The sequence below is a fragment of the Anguilla rostrata genome, chromosome 10, assembly GCF_018555375.3.
Source record: "Anguilla rostrata isolate EN2019 chromosome 10, ASM1855537v3, whole genome shotgun sequence".
In the NCBI taxonomy this organism is placed as follows: Eukaryota; Metazoa; Chordata; class Actinopteri; order Anguilliformes; family Anguillidae; genus Anguilla; species Anguilla rostrata.
This window is the reverse complement of record NC_057942.1, coordinates 8,116,382-8,135,150: the sequence shown is the minus strand read 5'-3', so window position 1 is coordinate 8,135,150 and position 18,769 is coordinate 8,116,382. Positions and strand designations below refer to the sequence as shown.

General features: G+C 49.3%; 1 protein-coding gene across 1 annotated transcript; it reads left to right on the top strand.

Moving 5' to 3' along the window:
• Positions 1 to 1,934: 1,934 nt before the first annotated feature.
• On the top strand, positions 1,935 to 6,669 carry znf703 (zinc finger protein 703). The gene is made up of 2 exons (XM_064353791.1): positions 1,935 to 2,781; positions 4,248 to 6,669. The coding sequence occupies exons 1-2, from the start codon at positions 2,515 to 2,517 to the stop codon at positions 5,835 to 5,837; spliced, it is 1,857 nt and encodes a 618-aa protein (XP_064209861.1). The 5' UTR covers positions 1,935 to 2,514; the 3' UTR covers positions 5,838 to 6,669.
• The last annotated feature ends 12,100 nt before the right edge of the window (positions 6,670 to 18,769 follow it).

Below are 18,769 nucleotides of genomic sequence, written 5' to 3'. Positions count from 1 at the left end.
AAAGGACAGACCCATTTAGGAAAGGCACCCCCAAATGTGCACCTCTCCCAACTGGAAGACAAAGCCTGCCCTATAAAGCTGTGAATTACTGTTGCAGTTCATCACTGTCACCAGAGCGAGCGGCAGGCTGGAAATGCAGTTAGGCCTTTGGAATGTTGACCAAGGGGTCACAGGACTTTTGTGGCAGAATTCCTGAAGAACTAAAAAAAATTTGTGGATTGGGCCGGAGAGCTGTGCACGTTTCTTCTGTGAACACGTTTGCAATTGGTTTTTCGCAAGGTCAACTATTGCCATTGGTATACAGTGTTCCCATAATGCACCTGTGTATTTATGCACTTATAATATTTCAGAATTTACTAAAAAAAATAACAGTTTTGTGATTGGTAGAGTCGTGGATGCAGTGGTAATAGCACTTTAGATATCTTAACCTAAACTGTTATTCACTTAAGGGGACTGGGAAACCCAAAGCAAAGAATAAATACCTGGATAAAAATGCTAACACTTGAAGACTGACGAACAAAAATTTATATTACCATTTGCAGAAGAACAGCAAACTACAGTGCCTTTCAACGATACCACTTAGGGTTATGTCATTATAAGTGCGTTGGGTGCTCAGTTCAAATTGAAGATTTATACTGGGACTGCTCTCAAAACAAACAATATTAGCTCTAATTACAGCTGCAATATGTGTTGGGTTTTTTTTTTTTTTTTTTTTGCTCGCTTTGGTAATTTGGAATTTTCAATTTCAACGTCAAATTATAGGTTAAATTAACACTAATCCTCGTTGATTTTCTTCCCTCCCCCGTCCCGTCACATTTCAGCAGAGCTCAAAAGCTGTCTGAAAGGGCTACAGTGCGGTTTCTGTGACACTACGCCCAGCAGACAGACAATAGGGAACGGCATGTTGAACTAATCTTGACAAACCTCTCCAAAACAAAAGCAAACAGGCGTCATCTGCGAGTTAAAAAAAATGTAAATACAGTCCTTAGTTATTATTATTATTATTATTATTATGTGGATGCCTGGAAGCATAGCCGCTTTGCATATGCGGAGGAGGTCTGTTTATTTAGTGGGGGCTATTCCGAATTTCGCCCTTAAATTATTAGGGATTAAGCCTCGCAAATTTCGCATACAATTGAGACTAAAACATTGTGAGCATCAAAGCTCCGCCGACTCCAGCCATCCCGAGCTCCCTCTTAATGGGTCCTGTCAGGCGTAATTTTTAAGTAATTTAACCAATTCATCGTATAATTAGGTTAGCAAAATTACCTCATTGGCGAATCAGTCGGCAGTAATGCAATAATGTTATTAACATTCCAGTATCATAGGGAGACTTGAATATGGGGTCGTTCTTGCTTTATTAGATTTAATATTTACAGATGTTTTAAGCGGCACTAAAGAAATTGACTTGAGTGACACGTCGTGAACTTCGTGGCTACCGTTCAACAAATTCCTGTGGCTCTTGCTCAATAGGCTACACTGAAAATGTTTGTGAATAACATAAGATAAATATAAAGCGGTGCACCGGGTGAGATAAAATTATTACTACAAAAAAGACATTTTGTCTGTTTGTAAATTTTACAACGGTGGACAGTGGCCCGCGTTTGACAGTCCCGATGAAAGGCTAGCAGACGCAGCATGTCTGGGTGAGCGGTCCCTTGGTGCAAAAAAAAAAAAAACATTAATCGCGGGTGTTTTAACATTTAACAAGAAGTAGGCTACTGTAAGAAATGTGTGCGGGCACGCGTGACATTAGGCCCCCACATCTCAAGACTTGTATCCTTAGTACAACCAGAGAACGTTAATGACAGGAGAGCGAGAGCGCGCACGACGAGGGAAAGAGAGAGCTGAAGAGAGAGAGAAGGGGGGGGGTGGACATCGCCCCGCCCTAAAGGGACCAGCGCCAACCCTCTCATTACAGATGCGGGCTACGAGGATTGGACAGCGGTTGTTCGCTTTGAAGTTCTCCTTCAGATCTACAATATTTGAAGTGTTCATGGTAGAGAGGAATGCGCGTTGAGAAAGAGAACGGAGTGCTATTGGGACTGCTTATGCGTATCTGGCGCGGACATCCGCGTTTGGGATTTCTTGTTTTTTTCTAATTTCCCTTATCCCATATTTCTCTCAGTCTTTCCGCTCGTAGACGGTTCTATTTTGGGGTTTCTTTCCCTTCTTCCCCTCCTTCCTGACAGTAGCAGCGGTGGAGACTAGTATCCTTTCTGAAAAAGAAATAGAAGAGAAGACGGATCGGGGTTGGGAGTGATGAACCGCAGACGACAGAGCGTTCCTCTATTGCTTTAAGGCTAAAAGACAATCACCCGCTCTGATTTTGCTGGGACGACGCAAGGGTAAAGAAAGGCTTCGCTTGGATTACAAAAAATAAAAAATAAATAAATAAATAAAGGGCGCGACAGAAGGGCGTACAGTTTATTGATTTTGTAATGCGTACATAAATGCTTTCTGAAACATTCCACACCGCTGCCCTCGCCCGAACCCTGCTCCGCCTCGCTCCAAATGAACGATTCTCCTGGTGAGTCTCGAGCACGTACAGGCAGTCAGACACCCGGACGGACCAGCGGCGACAGTGACGGCAGCAGAAGCGAGTGTTCCTCCAAGGACCTCGGTACTAAAAAACCTGCGGCGACTGCACTCCCCCCTTCGGATCCTACTCGCCAGGCAAAGCGGCTGCCCATTCGGATTCTCAAGATGTTGACCGCGCATAGCCACTTGCTGCACCCGGATTACCTCCAGCCGCTGACCTCTGCGCCAGTAAGCATTGAGGTAAAGTATCCATTTTGCCCTCTCCAATGGCGTAATGTTTTCTCATCGTAAAAGTATACCTTTGTCTGGTAAAACAGTCCGTTTTAATTCCCATTTCGTGGATTGACTTTGTGCTTTTACAAAGATGGATCGGGGCACTAACACTGCTAAAAAAGTGTCACTGGATCGCAACGTTATTGCGTTTTTCAAGATACTGCGGCTTTCGTCGGGCGTTTCTCATGAGGAAAAAACTTTTCTAAACATAAACCTATCCATGTAGGCTGCATGTGAGCAAGAAAAGTGCCCGATGAGCATTACGGCAGCCTTACCCTCGTTTACTTAAAATCTTGTGGGGCGCAAGACACTTTCTGCGAGTATACCTGTCTGTTTTGTGGTTTCTGAAGACGTCTATCCGCCCAACACAATAATAATACGAATCGGTAAAAGGAAATGAAATATATTATGATTTTTAAATATATACTTGGTGTTGTTATTTAGAATGGCGTTCTTTTTTAAATAAACACTGATAATAAAGGCTACTAGTTTCGTTTGCGTTTGTACTTTTCACACTTGGAATCCTAGGTACAGCATACATTACGCAATGTTCTCCCAGACCGACTGTGGCAATTCGCCCTTAGAGATTCCTCTTCTGACATCGCAGTAGAGAACAACGTTTAGATTTTTCTGTTTCTGTTCGAGCGTCAGCACAGATCCATTTTTACTGCGTCTGTGCCTATGTACGTTTTAACACGACTATAAATGTCCGAAGGGAAGTCTATATTATTAGCATAATTATTATTTTAAAACACACGTACATTTCTTTTATGACACACGTACATTTGGTTTATCTTTGTTTTCTTAAGAAGTTACTCAAACGCAAGTCCCTTGTGCTTTTTTTTCACCGACGGGACGGTCTAGCAAGATATATCCAGTTCTTTTGTTTTTCCTTTTTTGTTTATCTTTCTCTCAAATTTCTTGGATCGCAGTATCACAATATGGTTCTCCCTAGCCGTTTAGCATACATATACTTATAATACGCGCATGTAACACCACCCGGGAAAGGCGCAAAGAGACTTACGCAAACCCAGATAAGCAATATTTGTCATCCACAACTAATGATACTACCGTAGCGAGCCGTCCAAATGTAATTTATGGCTTGATTGATTTATGGTTTACAATGTAATGACTCCACCTTGTAATAACGAGTTTGCTATTGATATTGACTTTTGAAATACCTTCGTAAATTTTTTTTAGTCTACAGCCAAGCCTTTAAAAGGAATTGTTAATCAGGTTAAAAAGGCAATGCCAAATATTTTAACTTCCATTTAATTTTTATTAAATGTGAACTTTTAATAGTTAAATGATCATTTCAGAAATTCAGATCCACGCTTTCCATGTTAAGCCCTGTAATCCCAGCATGTTTTCGATCAATTGTTTCAGCTGCTGAATTGAATGCCTATTTACCATCTCCTTTTCGCTCCCTACAGCTGGATGCCAAGAAGAGTCCCCTGGCTCTGCTGGCTCAGACCTGTTCTCAGATCGGGAAGCCAGACCCGCCTCCCACCACCAAGCTGGGCTCCATCGCCTCCAGCAGCCTGGCGGACAAGGACGGCGGCGGCGGCAGCCAGTCCAGCCTCAAACTCGGAGGGGAGCAGCACCAGTCCCTGGAGGACAAGTCCAGCTTCAAGCCGTACTCCAAAGTGGGCGGGGAGTGCCGGAAGGACGGGGCTGGCGGGAACGGCGGGGCGGACAAGGCCGGGTTCCGGGTGCCCGGCGGCGGCGGCGGCGGCGGCGGCGGCGGCGGCGGCTCCGGCGCGGTCTCTTGCTCGGCCTTCCCCCCGCACGCCGCCTCCCCGAACTCCAGGACTGGCTCCGGCTCCGGCTCAGGCTCCGGCTCCGGGTCTTCCCCGCAGCACGCCCAGCTGCAGCCGCACAGACAGGCCTCTCAGTCCCCCCTTACCCTGCCGGCCCAGCACCCCCAGGCCCTGCACGCCAACCCCAAGCCAGCAGGGGGCGACTCCGGCAACACGGACGGCGGGAGCGGGGGTTTGAAAAAGGAGGCGGAGCCGTGCAAGTCGGCGCTGGACGGCGCCCAGCTGGCCAACTCCAGCCACGCCCGAGCCAGCGCCAACTCCAGCAACGCCAGCTCCGACGGCAGCCCGCACCACGACTCGGGGAAGGCCGACTCGAACCCCTCCCAGCAGCCCGGCGGCCTGGGGGCCGGCCACGTGGCCCCCGTCTCCCCGTTCAAACCGGGCCACTCCGTCTTCCCCCTGCCCCCCTCCAGCATGGGCTACCACGGCTCCATCGTGGGCGCCTACGCGGGCTACCCCTCCCAGTTTGTGCCTGGGCTGGATCATACCAAGTCCGCCCTGGTCGGAGGGGGGATCGGGGTCGCGGGGAAGCACCCCAGCTCCAGCCCGCTCACCGGAGCCTCGCCCCCCTCGTTCATGCAGGGCCTGTGCCGGGACCCGTACTGCCTGACGTACCCCAACGCCCCCCACCTGGGGGGCAGCAACTGCACGTCCTGCGTCCACGACCCCTCCGCCCTGAAATCGGGGTTCCCCCTGGTGTACCCCACCCACCCTCTGCACTCCCTGCACCACAACGCCCTGTCGTCCAGCGTCACCCCGTCCCTGTCCCACCCCCTGTACACCTACGGCTTCATGCTGCCCAACGAGCCCCCCCCCCACGCCTGCAACTGGGTGTCCGCGGGGGGGCCGTGCGACAAACGCTTCTCCAGCTCCGAGGAGCTGCTGGCCCACCTGCGCTCGCACACCGCCCTCTCCGGCCTGGACAGCGGCAAGCTCCTCTCCGCCTACCCCTCCTCCATCTCCTCCTCCGCCGCTGCCTCCTGCCACCTCCACCTCCCTCCGCCCAGCTCCCCCGGCTCCTTCTCCCTGCGGGCCCCCCCGAGCCTGGGCCTGGCCCGGTACCACCCCTACGGCAAGGCCCACCTCCCCACGGCCGCCGGCTCCCTCCCCATGCACTCCCTCCAGGCCTCCGCCCCCTACTACTCCCCCTACGCCCTCTACAGCCAGAGGCTAGGCTCCGCCTCCGCGCTGGGCTACCAATGACAGGCGGGGGGCGGAGCCGGGCCCACAGTTGGATGCATTCGCCAGGGAGCCGCACCGGGTTGAGCCAGGCCCCCCCGGGGGTGTGGGGGAGGCCATCGCCGGATTGGACCGTGCTTGCAGGCTTATTGGAGCTGGGATTCCATCTTGCTCTTCCATCGGGGATTCTTAACGCCCCAGAGGGGTGCTCCCAAAGATGAGGGTGTGGGGGGGGGACACAGCGGCGAGGAGGGACGGTCCCGCAGAGGTATCCTGGCGACGCTTGGCGAGGAGGAATACCAAGTGGAGATGGTCGCATGCAAGTTTGACTCTTTGAGTGTGTGGGATTCGTTTTTGTTTTTAAGATTTTGATTTATCTTTTTTTGGGGGGCTTTTTTTTCCTCCCAGACTGACAAAGTGTATTTATTTTCAATGGAGCGCTTGGCTTTCGAGTTGGGGAAAATTTTTATTATCCAAAATGCATTGTTCTTAATCTTATTATTATGATAATTATAATGATGATAAAATATTATGCTTATTATTACACTTTTTTTATTAAAAGTTTTGTGGTATGCAACATGGCAAAACATGAACTGCAAGCTTCTTAATAAGGAAAAACCGCCCCTCCCCTTTCTTCCACCAAAAAAAACTTGTATTCTTTCTTTTTCTAGAATTTTCCTTCCTTTTTTTAATCCATCCTTCTGCAGTCCAGCGCCCCCGCCTTCTGGTGGGGTGATGACACGCATGTCCAAACAGACAGGGCTTAAATAAAATGCCTTTTATTTTTGATTTAAGCAGCTGATAATGAAAAAAAAAACACACAAATGAAAGAGATGTAATATTTTTTGTAATGTAATTGCTGAGGGGGGGGGGGTGGTGATTGAAACTGGGGGAAAAATAATAAAATGAATTGAAAGAACACACAGCGATGGCCGTGCTATCCAGTCGCAGGGCAAGGTCTTATTTTGTTTAATAAATGATACTTGATTATATTTAAAACATGCGTTCTGGCTTTTTTCTTCTGTCCATTCCAGCGGTGTCGTCCTCGCGGTTTTCTGTGTCTGGCGCGTTGTAATCGAGCACGACGAACATGAACTGACGCGTCTCCAAATCGCTCTAAGTGCCGCCGCCCCGAATCGACGAGCTTTCGTCCGGGGCCGATCCCGAATGACAACGTGCCGCCCCCCCCCGCCCCCCACCCGGCGTGCTGGGGCCTGCATCTCCGGGAGCGAAGTGGGCGGGGCCTCCCGCCATCGACCCGTCCGTCACTCGGCCGTCTCGTTCGGCGCGGTGAATCACTGGTTTCCTGTCGCCGTGGCAACTCTGCCCTGTCACTCACCTGACACGGACGGTCATTCGGGGCGGGCGTTGACGGGAGCCAAGGGCTATTAAGAGGGGGACGGGACTTTGACGGGTCTGATTGGAGGAGTGAGGCGGGGGGGTGGTTATTTACTTGAGAGCGGATCGATACGTTTGCCAAACAGGGTGAACGAGAGAAACGTGTGAGTCTGATTTTGATGGGCGTGTTATTCTGTGGGCTGTGGGCTAGCAGTGAAGGGCTTGGCTACGTTAAACGAGCCGTGTGAGATTGCGTCCGAGAGGTGCTCGTTTTTTGCGGAAGTGTGACTGTCTGTCATCGTACCCTGACTGGTGCTGCTGTGACCTCGGACGAGGTGTACTGGTGCACCGATGTGTTCCATGTTCTGTGTCGGTGTTGCTGTATCCCTGCCAGGTGCGTGTGGGTTTTCTGTGTGTGCGTCGTGTTTGTGAGTGTTTGCGTGTGTGTTTGTGGTAGTCTGGTTTTGTTCTGTGTTTGTTTTTGTGTGTGAGTACATGTGTATTTGTGTGCGTGTATGTGTGTATGTGTGTGTCTATGCCTGTGTGTGTGTTGTTATTTGGCTCCAGCTGTGAGTATATTTCCAGGCTCAGAGGGAAGCAGAGAAGCAGAAGCTGGCTCTTCCGGTCTCAGAAAGAGGGGAAATGCACCTTAATTGCTGATGCCTGTTTGTTCATCCTCCTCCTCCTCCTCCTCCTCCTCCTCCTCCTCCTCCGCAGCAGCAGCACAGTGAAACGCCACCTCAGCACATCGCAGGGCTGTGCGCTGCTGTGAAAGCACAGGACACTGATTTTAATAATGACCCAGGAGAGCCAAGCCTTCTCTCTCTCTCTCTCTCTCTCTCTCATCTTTCCCCTTTCTCTCCTCTTTCCCCCTTTCTCTCTCTCTCACTTTCTCAATTCAATTCAGAATGCTTTATTGCCATGACATATCATTTCACACGCTGAACAACAAGGGACAGTCTCTCTCTCGCTCGTTCTCTGTCTCTCCATCTCTCTCGTTGGTCCAGAGTAAAAAAGGGCAAGGCTGACAACTGGAGCCTTTTAACGAGAGAAATATTAGAGGGGAGGTTCGCCTCTTATTATCCCGCTCCTAAAAAAACTGAAATCTCTCCCTCTGAGTTTTTATAGGGCGTGAGCCTCCCCCCATGTCCCCCACGCCACCAAGGTAAGGCATGCCAAAAAGCATTGCTCAATTACTTTACTAACACATTAGTCACAGTTTTTTTTAAAGCGCCAATACTTTAGGGCTGAGCCCATCCACCGGTGACAGCCGGAGTAATGACACTGTTGACATGATCCAGCCTGATCTTATTCCTGAGGCACCGGGGAGATCTGGGGGTTCAGGTTGTAATGTGTACAGAGTGGCAGAGCTGGTGGACAGGGCTGAGTTTTGCCTCTCTCTCTCTCTCTCTCTCTCTCTCTCACACTCACTTTCTGCATCTCTCTCTCTCTGCGTCTCTATTTTTCTGCATCTCCCTGTCCCGCTCTCTCTCTCTTTCTCTCTCGTTCTCTCGCTCTCTCTCTGCGTCTCTCTCTCTCTCCCTCATTCTCTCTCTCTCTCTCTCTCTCTCTCTCTCACACACACACACACACACACTCACAGTGGGTTTAATAGCTCTCAGGACAGCAGAGTTCCCAGCACAGGTGTAACTTGACAGGGCCGTTAACAAAACCTATCACCCTCTCAGGTCACGGCAAGTCCTGCCAGACCGGCTGGGCCTCGTACCCTCGCTCCTGGGGTGTAATTGGAGAGCCTGCACCCCCCCTTACACCCCCACCCCCCCCACACACATACAGCACCACCCCCATGAGCACGCTGTGGATCTCAGGGAAGCGGGGTTAGGAAGCGTGTGTGTGTGCACGTGTGTGCATATGTGTGTAGACGGGAATGTGTTGAGCTAGGCTACCAAGCTTGGGTTCGAGTTACATCACTATAACAATAACAATACATAACAATAACCCTGCTAAACATTCAGTTAATTTCATTTAAAATGGAAATGGATTGTGTTCTTTAGCCTAGCTTTGGGATTCAGTAAATAGATTCAGAAAAAGTTCCACGCTCAATGTTTTCAATTATAATGAGGCTAAAAGTTAAATTGAACTAAAAATACTGATTGCAGATCTTTGTAAATATGCAGATACTTTTGTAAATATTCAAAAAAGAGACTATTTAGTCATGTTTGAGCCAAAGACATTTTTTCTGTACTCAATTGTGGATTTTTAAACAAACAATTCATGTGGTTACATATCTGAAATTGTGCAGTACAGAGCTAAATCAAGAGAAGAAAAAAAAAAGTATTTCTCCCAAACATTATGGAGCTCACTGTATATATATATTTATATACCTTCACTGAAATGTCTGGCCCTGAGCACATTATTTCATATATATATATATATATGCTCTTACTTAACTATGTGCTGTGCAGATCCTGCTGGAAACAGGCCTAGTCCTTTAACAGCTACGCTCCACTCCGCCGCTGCAGCTGCAAGACATTTCAATGCCATCCTCTCTCTGAGAGTATCAGTTCGTCTGCGAGGGCCGGGTGGGGGGGCGTGTTTAATATTGCATGAACAGCGGCGAGCATCGACCTCCCCGAGTCATAGTAGAAAGCACTAATGGAGGTTCGAACTTTCATCGGTACACCTCATCATCGGGCTTATTAGTTAGCTGTCAAGACCTTTCAAACTGTAGGGTTTTCATCGCCACCTATGGGCCCCCTATGGAAAGACACTCGAGAGATACCCTAGCTAGAAGTGGGTTTTTTTTTTTTTTTTTTAAACCGTTTTTTTTTTTTTGGTTCGCTGTATTTATGTTCTAGGTTCTTAAAATGGCCCAGTGGAAACACACAGATGATTTGTTGTAAATTACAGTTTTTCTTGAGTGGGTGTCAGGCGGTGTGATTGAGTGTGCTGCTGGCCTGCTCAGCCACGTCCTTCCAGGGAGAGATTCCAGGAAGTCTGATTCAGTGCAGAGGGAGGGCAAGGAGACAGCGGGGGAATCTGTGTGCGTGTGTGTGTGAGTGTGGGAGTGTGTGTTTGTGTGTGTGTGTGCGTATGTGAAAGTGGGAGTGTGTGTTTGTGTGTATGTGTGTGTGTGTGTGTGTCGGGGCTTGGCTGTAAAAAAAAGAAAAAACTTTTCATCTTGTTTTAGAGGAGGAATTAACACTGCTGTCACCCATCCATACTCATTTATCTTATCCATCACTTCCTTCTTGCCATCCCCCCCTCCCCACCTCCACCTCCTCCTCCTCATCAATCTCTCCTTCCATCCATCTTTCTCCCCCTCTCACAGTTCCAGCTGAATCAACACTCAAACGCTGTATGGCTGACACCGAGGGGGTGTGTGTGACAGTTAATTTAGTCCCCAAGACAACACGAAGAGCAGGGACGGGAACTAAATCACTGTGACACACTGTGAAAGAGAGACTGGGGGACTGTGTGGATGTATGGGGGCACATTTGAGAGAGGGGAGGGGAGGGGAAGCAGTGGCGGGGGGGGTGTTAAGATTGTACCTGTGAGGTTGATCCATCCTCTCATGTCGTCCCGCAGGCAGGATGTGCGGGGGTGCGGGGGTGGAGGGTTCGAGAGCGTGTGTCCCCGCTGTCACTTCCTGTCGCGCTTCTGGCGCCGCGGGACCACGGGACAGCGCGCACCCTGGGCGGGCAGCCGACAGGCCCTGTGATTAATGATGACAGGGTGTGTGACTGTTCCTCAATTAGATGCCAAGTCCACACTGCCTCAGAGGTTTGACAGCCAGGACTTTAGAGAAGCAGACAGACAGGCAGGGAGAGAGATGAAGACACACACACACACACACACACACACATATATGTATACATACACACACACAGACGCGCACAAGTTTGCTACAACTTTCCAAAACTACTGCTTCTAATTACACGCAGGGTGTCACTCAAGAAACAGCTGAACGAAGGCACAAATGGTTTGGTGAACAGAACAGCACAGACACTGGCCTGTGTGTGACAGGCTCTCTCTTCCCCTCACACAGACTCTCTCTCTCTCTCTCTCTCTCTTTCATACACACTCTCTCTCCACACACCCCCTCCCCTCCATGCTTCATCCATTTACAACATAGTAAAGCGACCCAGATGTTGAAGACACATCATTCGTCATGATGTCATACTACTCGTTTTTTTTTTTTTTTTAAGTTCCTCTAACTTCCTCCCCTGATAAATGTTATCTGGCAAATTACTGTTAAGCTTCTTTTCTCTATTCGGAGTCCAGAGGTTCCGTTTGACGTGAAGTTGTGCGGACAGACACACGGCCGTTGAAAAGAGGCCGTCGCATTAATGACGCGCCGTTAATGCGTGCTTCGCCCTCAGATGGGTCCGATTTGTCCACGCGCTGGGGGAACGTTCCGGAGACGTCGGCTTCAATGCGTCACGAGAGCCGCGATCGTGGAAAAACGTGCCTTGGCAAGGGGGAGAAGGCGCTGTTAGCCTAGCTCCCTCAACGCTCTCGGGGTGACATGCCGTACCCCCGGGGGGGAGTGAGGTTTGGCTCGCGACCGCGTGCGCTAGTTCTTTAATGATTCTGCTCCGTCTCTGTCCTCTCTCACTCTTTAATGTACGTAATGCGGACGGACAGCAACCGCTACCCAGCTCTGACCCAAACCACGTCTCCAACACCGCGCTGCGAGGTTGCGGTCGTTATTGTTCTTTATCTTAAGGACTTTCCCTTAAAATGTTTTTCCCCTCTTCTTTATACGGTAATGATCTCATGCCGTGCCCAACTATGGAGCGTAATGACTAACATACTGCTATAGCAAAGACAGTAGCAAGGCACTGAAGCATTTGGGCAGCTCATTAAAAATGCACAGAACATATGCATGCGTGTGCTACTAAACAATTAGCACCCACAATAACTTGACTCCAATTAGAGATTTATTATTTATTTTTTATTTATTATCTTGTGAGGCAACAGTTCTTCGTTTGCATCCAGAACTTTAGCCATAAGCAGAATCCAAAGAAAACCAGGGGAAACCTGTGAGGTAAATAAGTACAATATTTTAAAATAGCAAGGATGCACAACTGTGAAAGATATTACAATCTCTACACATTAATCATGCAGTTTTAGTTAAAGTAGCCTACTTACAGCATACATACAATCACATGCCCTCTGACTAACCTCCTGAGCTCAGCTGAGATGACAGCTATTTGCAGAAACATTCCTCACACTGAAGTTCTGAACATACTTCCCTTGAAGCAACATGCCAAAACGGTCGACCCTCTATATATTACAGTGAAGGCTGTGGCGTAGATTATCTCGACTAACCAGATATTCAGCTCCTGCATTAATTTTATCCTCTCTGCTTCTTACCTACAGTGGGTTCCAGCACAATATAACTGTAGAGAACTGTAACAGAGTGTAAGAATGTAACATAATGACGTAACATAATGACGAGAACAGGCCATTCAGCCCAACAATGCTGGCCATTTTCCTAACTAAACTGTACCCAGTGCTCTGATTGCCTAAGGGCTAGATAGTATCTAACATCGTTTCAAGCCTGGTTTTTAAAAACCTCCAGTTTCTGCCTCAGCTGCATGACCTAGCAGGCTATTCCACACACTAGCTACTCTCTGCGTGTGACACTAATACCACAGATTCTTTATACACACCAGATACTAAGCACCTTCCATCCTCTCTGCTTCATAACTGCAGGGGGTTCCGGTCGGTAATAGGAGTTTCCAGTATTGCATTACGGTACAGAACATACCCTGCCAGAGTACTGCACTTGGCCATGCCCACTTGGTGAATTTTCAGCTGATTACAATCAAACTGGAATGTTTTGAAGTCCAAAGGGAGGGAGTAGGGAGCTAAGAATGCAGACTTGAGTATCTTGTGGGGAGAGACAGAATCTGTGCTTCTGACCCAATACACGGCAGCAAGCTTTGTCCCCGAAAATACTCTCATCGGCTGAAGGAGCAAGCAGATCTCTTCTGCCAGACCTTTAGGCCAGGAAGGAACACAAAGAGCGCGACCTCCTCGGTGACGAATGGCCCACCGCTGACAGCTTCCTGAAGAAGAGATGCCCTCTTCCTCGCTCCTCCGGCTAACCAGCGCAGCCAGACAGACTGAGGGGTGGGGACACGTGAAGAGAAAATAGCGGGCGCAGTTGGGGGTTCCTTGTTGTGCAAAAGCTGTAAACACTGTCCGCGCCATATTGGCCACTGACTCGCTAAAACATTGACGAACGCCCAGTTCTACCGTGCAACCGCGCCCAAATAGCCAGCAAGTGCAGTTCACGAGTACAACATCCCGTCATGTTTACTTGGGAAAAACATGACGTTTTGCCCATCAGATCGGCCTTCATTAGGTCTTTACTGAGCGGGGGTCATCTTAAAAAAGATCCATGCTCATAGCGAGGGGTAATTTGTGATAATCTTTGTGTGCCGGACTCCCTGTACAGGCAGTTCTATTTTGCATACAAACAAGCCATTGTGGCACTTGAAATTTCTGTATATAATTCAATACTCATGACCCAGATGAAGCACCGTGTCTCCATTTCCCTAGCAGTGCAGCTACGCGTGGATCCGCCCCTGAAATGAGTACAGCCAATGACAGGAGCTGGAAGTTCTAGTTGTAAATAAATGTTTTCCGGTCAGAATTGGGCCCAAGAAGTCTGCCTGTCAACAGAAAAGCCTACCTGTCCCTAACGCATCACAGCGTGTGTGAAGGGTCACACACACGTTACAATGCACGGGGTGGGTGCATGTTCCCGGCCACAGGTATGCGGCACAGCACGAGGCGTGTGGCATGGAAAAGGATCACGCGTACATAGCACTGACATTGGTGCAGTCCAGCAGACTCCAGAACACATATACGCTTATGCTCCAAGAGCCCGTGGGTATTCCAGGCATGTGAAAGCATGTTATTTTCAGGGTATACATAATGTATGAATCATAATATAATAATGTATGTGTATACGTGTGCGCTTCTAGTGTGTGTGTGTTTGCATTATGCTGATGTATTGTGTGTTTATAAAGCCAGAGACAAACTGGGTAATGAAACATTGCTCATAGAACCAGGAATTATCTTTTATTGTTTTAGAACCCTCTTTAGGATGTGGAGTAACCTCACACCCCCCTCCCTCTCCCTCTTCCTCTCTAATTGTGGCAAGTTAACCATTTTTTAAAAATAAGTCAACAAAATAACAATTGTAAATAAATTAACTTGTCAAATATATTGGAGTCTGTTATCGGCTTTTGACAATATGAGAACCAGGGCTGCGGCAATGAAAGACAAGGAATCCATTATGAGGCTGAGAAATAAGAAACAAAACAGAGACATAGGCCAAACCTCAGCCTAACCAAAATAAACTGTTTGGAACATCAATAAGAAGAGAGCACAGGTGAGCTCAGAAATCACAAAGAGCCTGGTAAGCCATAATGAAGACAAGCCCCCAAAAATCTGTCCAACAGATCACAAACACTCTTCAGAAGGCAGGATTTTTCTTCATTATGATGAGAAATCTTCAGTCCTCCAAATGCTATTGATAAAATTTCGTTGTCACTCACATTTTGCAAGTTGAGGAAATTGTAATGTAATATGAATCTGTCTCTGCCTCTTTACTCGTGCGCTGATCGCTGGCTAGCCAGGTTTACCTGCACCAGCCCTCTTTGATGACCAGGCTGTGGTCACGGACACGATATTCGGTTATGTTCAGAGCCTGATAGCAGTCGTTTTAGTAGTTGTATCCCAATTGTTCAAATTTGAGTTTTTGAGGTGATAATTTGGTTCACTCTAATTGGAGGTGTTCTTGAGATGTTCTGAAGCTGAGTGATGGGGTTGGTGATAGTGATAGTGGTGCTGGTCTGTTCATCTCTCTCTCTCTCTAACTCACTCTCTCCCTCTTTCTCTCTCTCCCTCTCTCTCTCACAGTGGTAAGTTAACCCAGCTGTCTCACAGTGTTGCTTCAGGCGTGGTAGAAAAGGGGGGGAAGGAAGGAGGGAGGGAGGGAGGGGGAAGCGGAGGAGAAGAGAGGCAGGGAGGGAAACAGGCCTGATTATCCAAATACAGCCATTAAAGGGGAAATGTGTTTTTCAAACTGCCAAGATGATTAATGGGCAAGAGCAAATCCTCACAAACGCTCTTGTTTAGTCTCCCTGGCAGACATGATTCTGCCCATTGATTTATGGCAGGGCTTGTGTGTGAGGCCTCACTGAGGTTAGAGGAAGGGGGGTGGGGGGGGTTCTAGGTAGAGGAGAGAGGGAAGGTAGGGGTGGGGGTGGGGGTGTGGGGTGGGGGGGGGTACAGGGAGTTGTGGTGTGGAACATTACGAGCTGGCGAGGTGGAAATTTGGAAGGAGTGAGAGCGAGCGAGAGAGAGAGAGAGAGAGAGGGAGGGAGGGACTGATTGAAAATGAATGGAATGACTCTTGCATACTTTTGCATCACATTGAAGAAAACTTAATGGGGCGGGAGGCAGACCGAGGGGGTGGGCAGCTAATAAATGTTTGTTGCCGTTTCTGCAGTTTCAAAAAGTAGTGGATAGAAGGTACAGAGCACCAACTCTTAAAACAAGGGGTGTTCTTGCCACTCTAAAACAAGGGGTGCACAGCTGAACGCCACTGACCGCTTGGAATGGAGGAGACTTCCTCTCGGGTTACTTCAAAAGTTTAAAGCCTTTTCGCACCCCAGCTATCAGGATAATTGCCGCGGTCTTTTTTGTCACCAGCTGACACAGCCTATTTACTCTGATTAAAAAACTCCCCTCGCTCCCTCTCTCTATTTGTCCTAGCCTTTTAACCTCACTCCAGGTACAAATTAAGGTGTCAAACACAATCAGGCGATTGACATCACAGCCTCGCCCATGTTGCCAGGACCCTGCGTTGGAATGGTCCCAAAAGAACGCCGCTGTCCTTCCTGCGAGATCTGAAACATCGGGGTCCTCGCCTCGCCACGGCTGCCTACTTAAATGCCTGCTGTAAAATCACCACAGTGGTGAAGGCACCGAAAAAAGCTAGATCGCCCCTGAACAGAAAGGCGGTAAGCTGGTTTGTTTTCACTCTAAACCTCTGTTCTGTGGCTTTCTTCCTCCTAGAGAGAGAGAGAGAAAAAGAGAGAGAGAGAGAGAGAGCAAAAGAAAGAGAGAGAGGGAGAGAGAAGAAAGAGCTGGTCTTGTCAGGCCTGACCTCTGTAGTGATTAATTGTCCTCTGCTCCAGTGGTAAAGTGCTGAAGCCTGCCTTCTCTCTCTCTCTCTCTCTCTCTCTCTCTCTCTCTCCTGCTGCTTTTTTTATGTGTGGGAAGCCAGTAACAGAGCCGAGGCTCAGAGAGACTCAACTGAAACAATGCATCAGAGACCGGGACACGCGGCTTGCCTCCCCCCCCCCACCCCGCGCGCGGACACGAACAATGACACAAAGGTAGTCGGGAAGTACGCGGTCATTCAGTCCGACCGTCACATCGGATCAGCGTCTCAAAGAACCACCGGCTGGTGGTCACGTCCCCAGATATCAGGGCCGTGTAACTACCTCCATTTCGCTCACTTATTTCCCTCCCTGACCGGAGTACCAGATCCCCCCATTTTGTCATTAATGTTGTGCGAGAGAGCAATCGTCTCTCCCTCGTGTTATTTAACTAAAGTGATGGGGAGAGATTGCTGGCAGGGCTTACGCAGGGCGTGTCTGCGATGCCAATGCTAACCGTCTGGACTTGGTTTCGAAGGCCCGGAGAGGACAGGGGTTTCGGTTTGGCCGATATCCCTGAAGCGAGGCCACGGATTGCGGCAGTTGCTCTCTTCATGGGAAGAGGACTCAGAAATGGTGAACAGCTGTGAACATCCCCGATGTGTTCTTTTACTGAAACCTTGTGTCATCCACCAGCTCATCCGCTAACTCTCCTCTCCATGTGGCCTACTCTGAACTTTGCCTAACCTCACAGAACACGCACATGCAGGCACACACCACACACACACATGCACACAGCCACACACCACACATGCACGCACAAACACACACACACACACACACACAGATCCACCACACACATATACATCCACCACACACACACACACTATACACGCACACACACACACACACTCACATACCCACCACACACACACCACACATGCACACGCGCACACACACACGCACACACACACTCTCACACATATGTGGCTGTGCACACATTCACACCCACACACTCCTTCAAACACTCTCGTAAATCCTCAGATGAAGGAAGAGCAAGCGGCACCCATATGGAAAAAGTTTATGGGAAACAGCAGAGCAGGAGCAGAGGGAGGCTGCGCCCACGATCCTTCACATGCACCAGATACTCAACTCCGCAAATTCACTGTCCCTACCACTGAAACAGAAACTTTCCGGTTTGATGTGTCTTAAGAATATTTGTGGTTTGGGCCAAGACTAAATCATGACAAATAGGAAATGGACCTTCTGTACTGTTATACAGCTCAAGAAACTCCTGTTGCCAACCGGAACCTCCTGTAGCTAAGGAGCAGAAAGGATAGAATGAACTCAGGTGCTGAACATCTGGTGCGTCTATAGAATCTGGTTTTAGGGAGGATGATGGGGGGGCTGAAAATACTGAAAATATCCAGGGGGAGGGGAGCTGAAGATAAGGAACAGAAACTAAAAGCTAAGGCAGCATGGTTGTACACCTTGCCATGTTTCGACATCTGCTACAAAATCAGTAACGTGGGGGGGGGGTTCGGGGTCGGGCAGGGGGTTTGGGGGCCAGCGAGGCGAGAAACAGAGGACAGGGCACGGTCAGAAATGAAAGGGAGAAGCAGAAGTGGAGGAGGAGGAGGAGGGGAGAGGAGGCCAGAGGAGGTTCACCTCTCCTGTGAGTTGAGCAAGAGACAGCTGTGAGCTTTGGGGGGGGGGGGGGGAGTGTCCCCCAGCCCCCTCGTCTGCGTGTCAGGGGCTGTGATTAATGACCTGCAGGCCCCGCTCTCGCTTCCTTCCTCTGCAGCGATGTCATCCACACCACCCAGCACTGGGGCTAATGGACACCCAGCACCAGGGCTAATGGACACCCAGCACCAGGACTAATGAACACCCAGCACCCAGGCTAATGGACACCCAGCACCAGGACTAATGAACACCCAGCACCCAGGCTAATGAACACCCAGCACCAGGGCTAATGAACACCCAGCACCAGGCTAATGAACACCCAGCACTAGGGCTAATGGACACCCAGCACCAGGGCTAATGGACACCCAGCACCAGGGCTAATGGACACCCAGCACCAGGGCTAATGAACACCCAGCACCAGGGCTAATGGACACCCAGCACCAGGGCTAATGGACACCCAGCACCAGGGCTAATGAACACCCAGCACCAGGGCTAATGAACACCCAGCACCAGGGCTAATGAACACCCAGCACCAGGGCTAATGGACACCCAGCACCAGGGCTAATGAACACCCAGCACCAGGGCTAATGGACACCCAGCACCAGGGCTAATGAACACCCAGCACCAGGGCTAATGAACACCCAGCACCAGGGCTAATGGACACCCAGCACCAGGGCTAATGAACACCCAGCACCAGGGCTAATGGACACCCAGCACCAGGGCTAATGAACACCCAGCACCAGGGCTAATGAACACCCAGCACCAGAGCTAATGAACACCCAG

What these genes read in the sequence shown, in the direction of transcription:
- znf703 (XM_064353791.1), top strand. Translation starts at nt 2,515, where the DNA reads ATGAACGATTCTCCTGGTGAGTCTCGAGCACGTACAGGCAGTCAGACA. An exon ending in CTGCGCCAGTAAGCATTGAG is followed by an intron (nt 2,782 to 4,247) that starts GTAAAGTATCCA and finishes CGCTCCCTACAG; the next exon opens with CTGGATGCCAAGAAGAGTCC.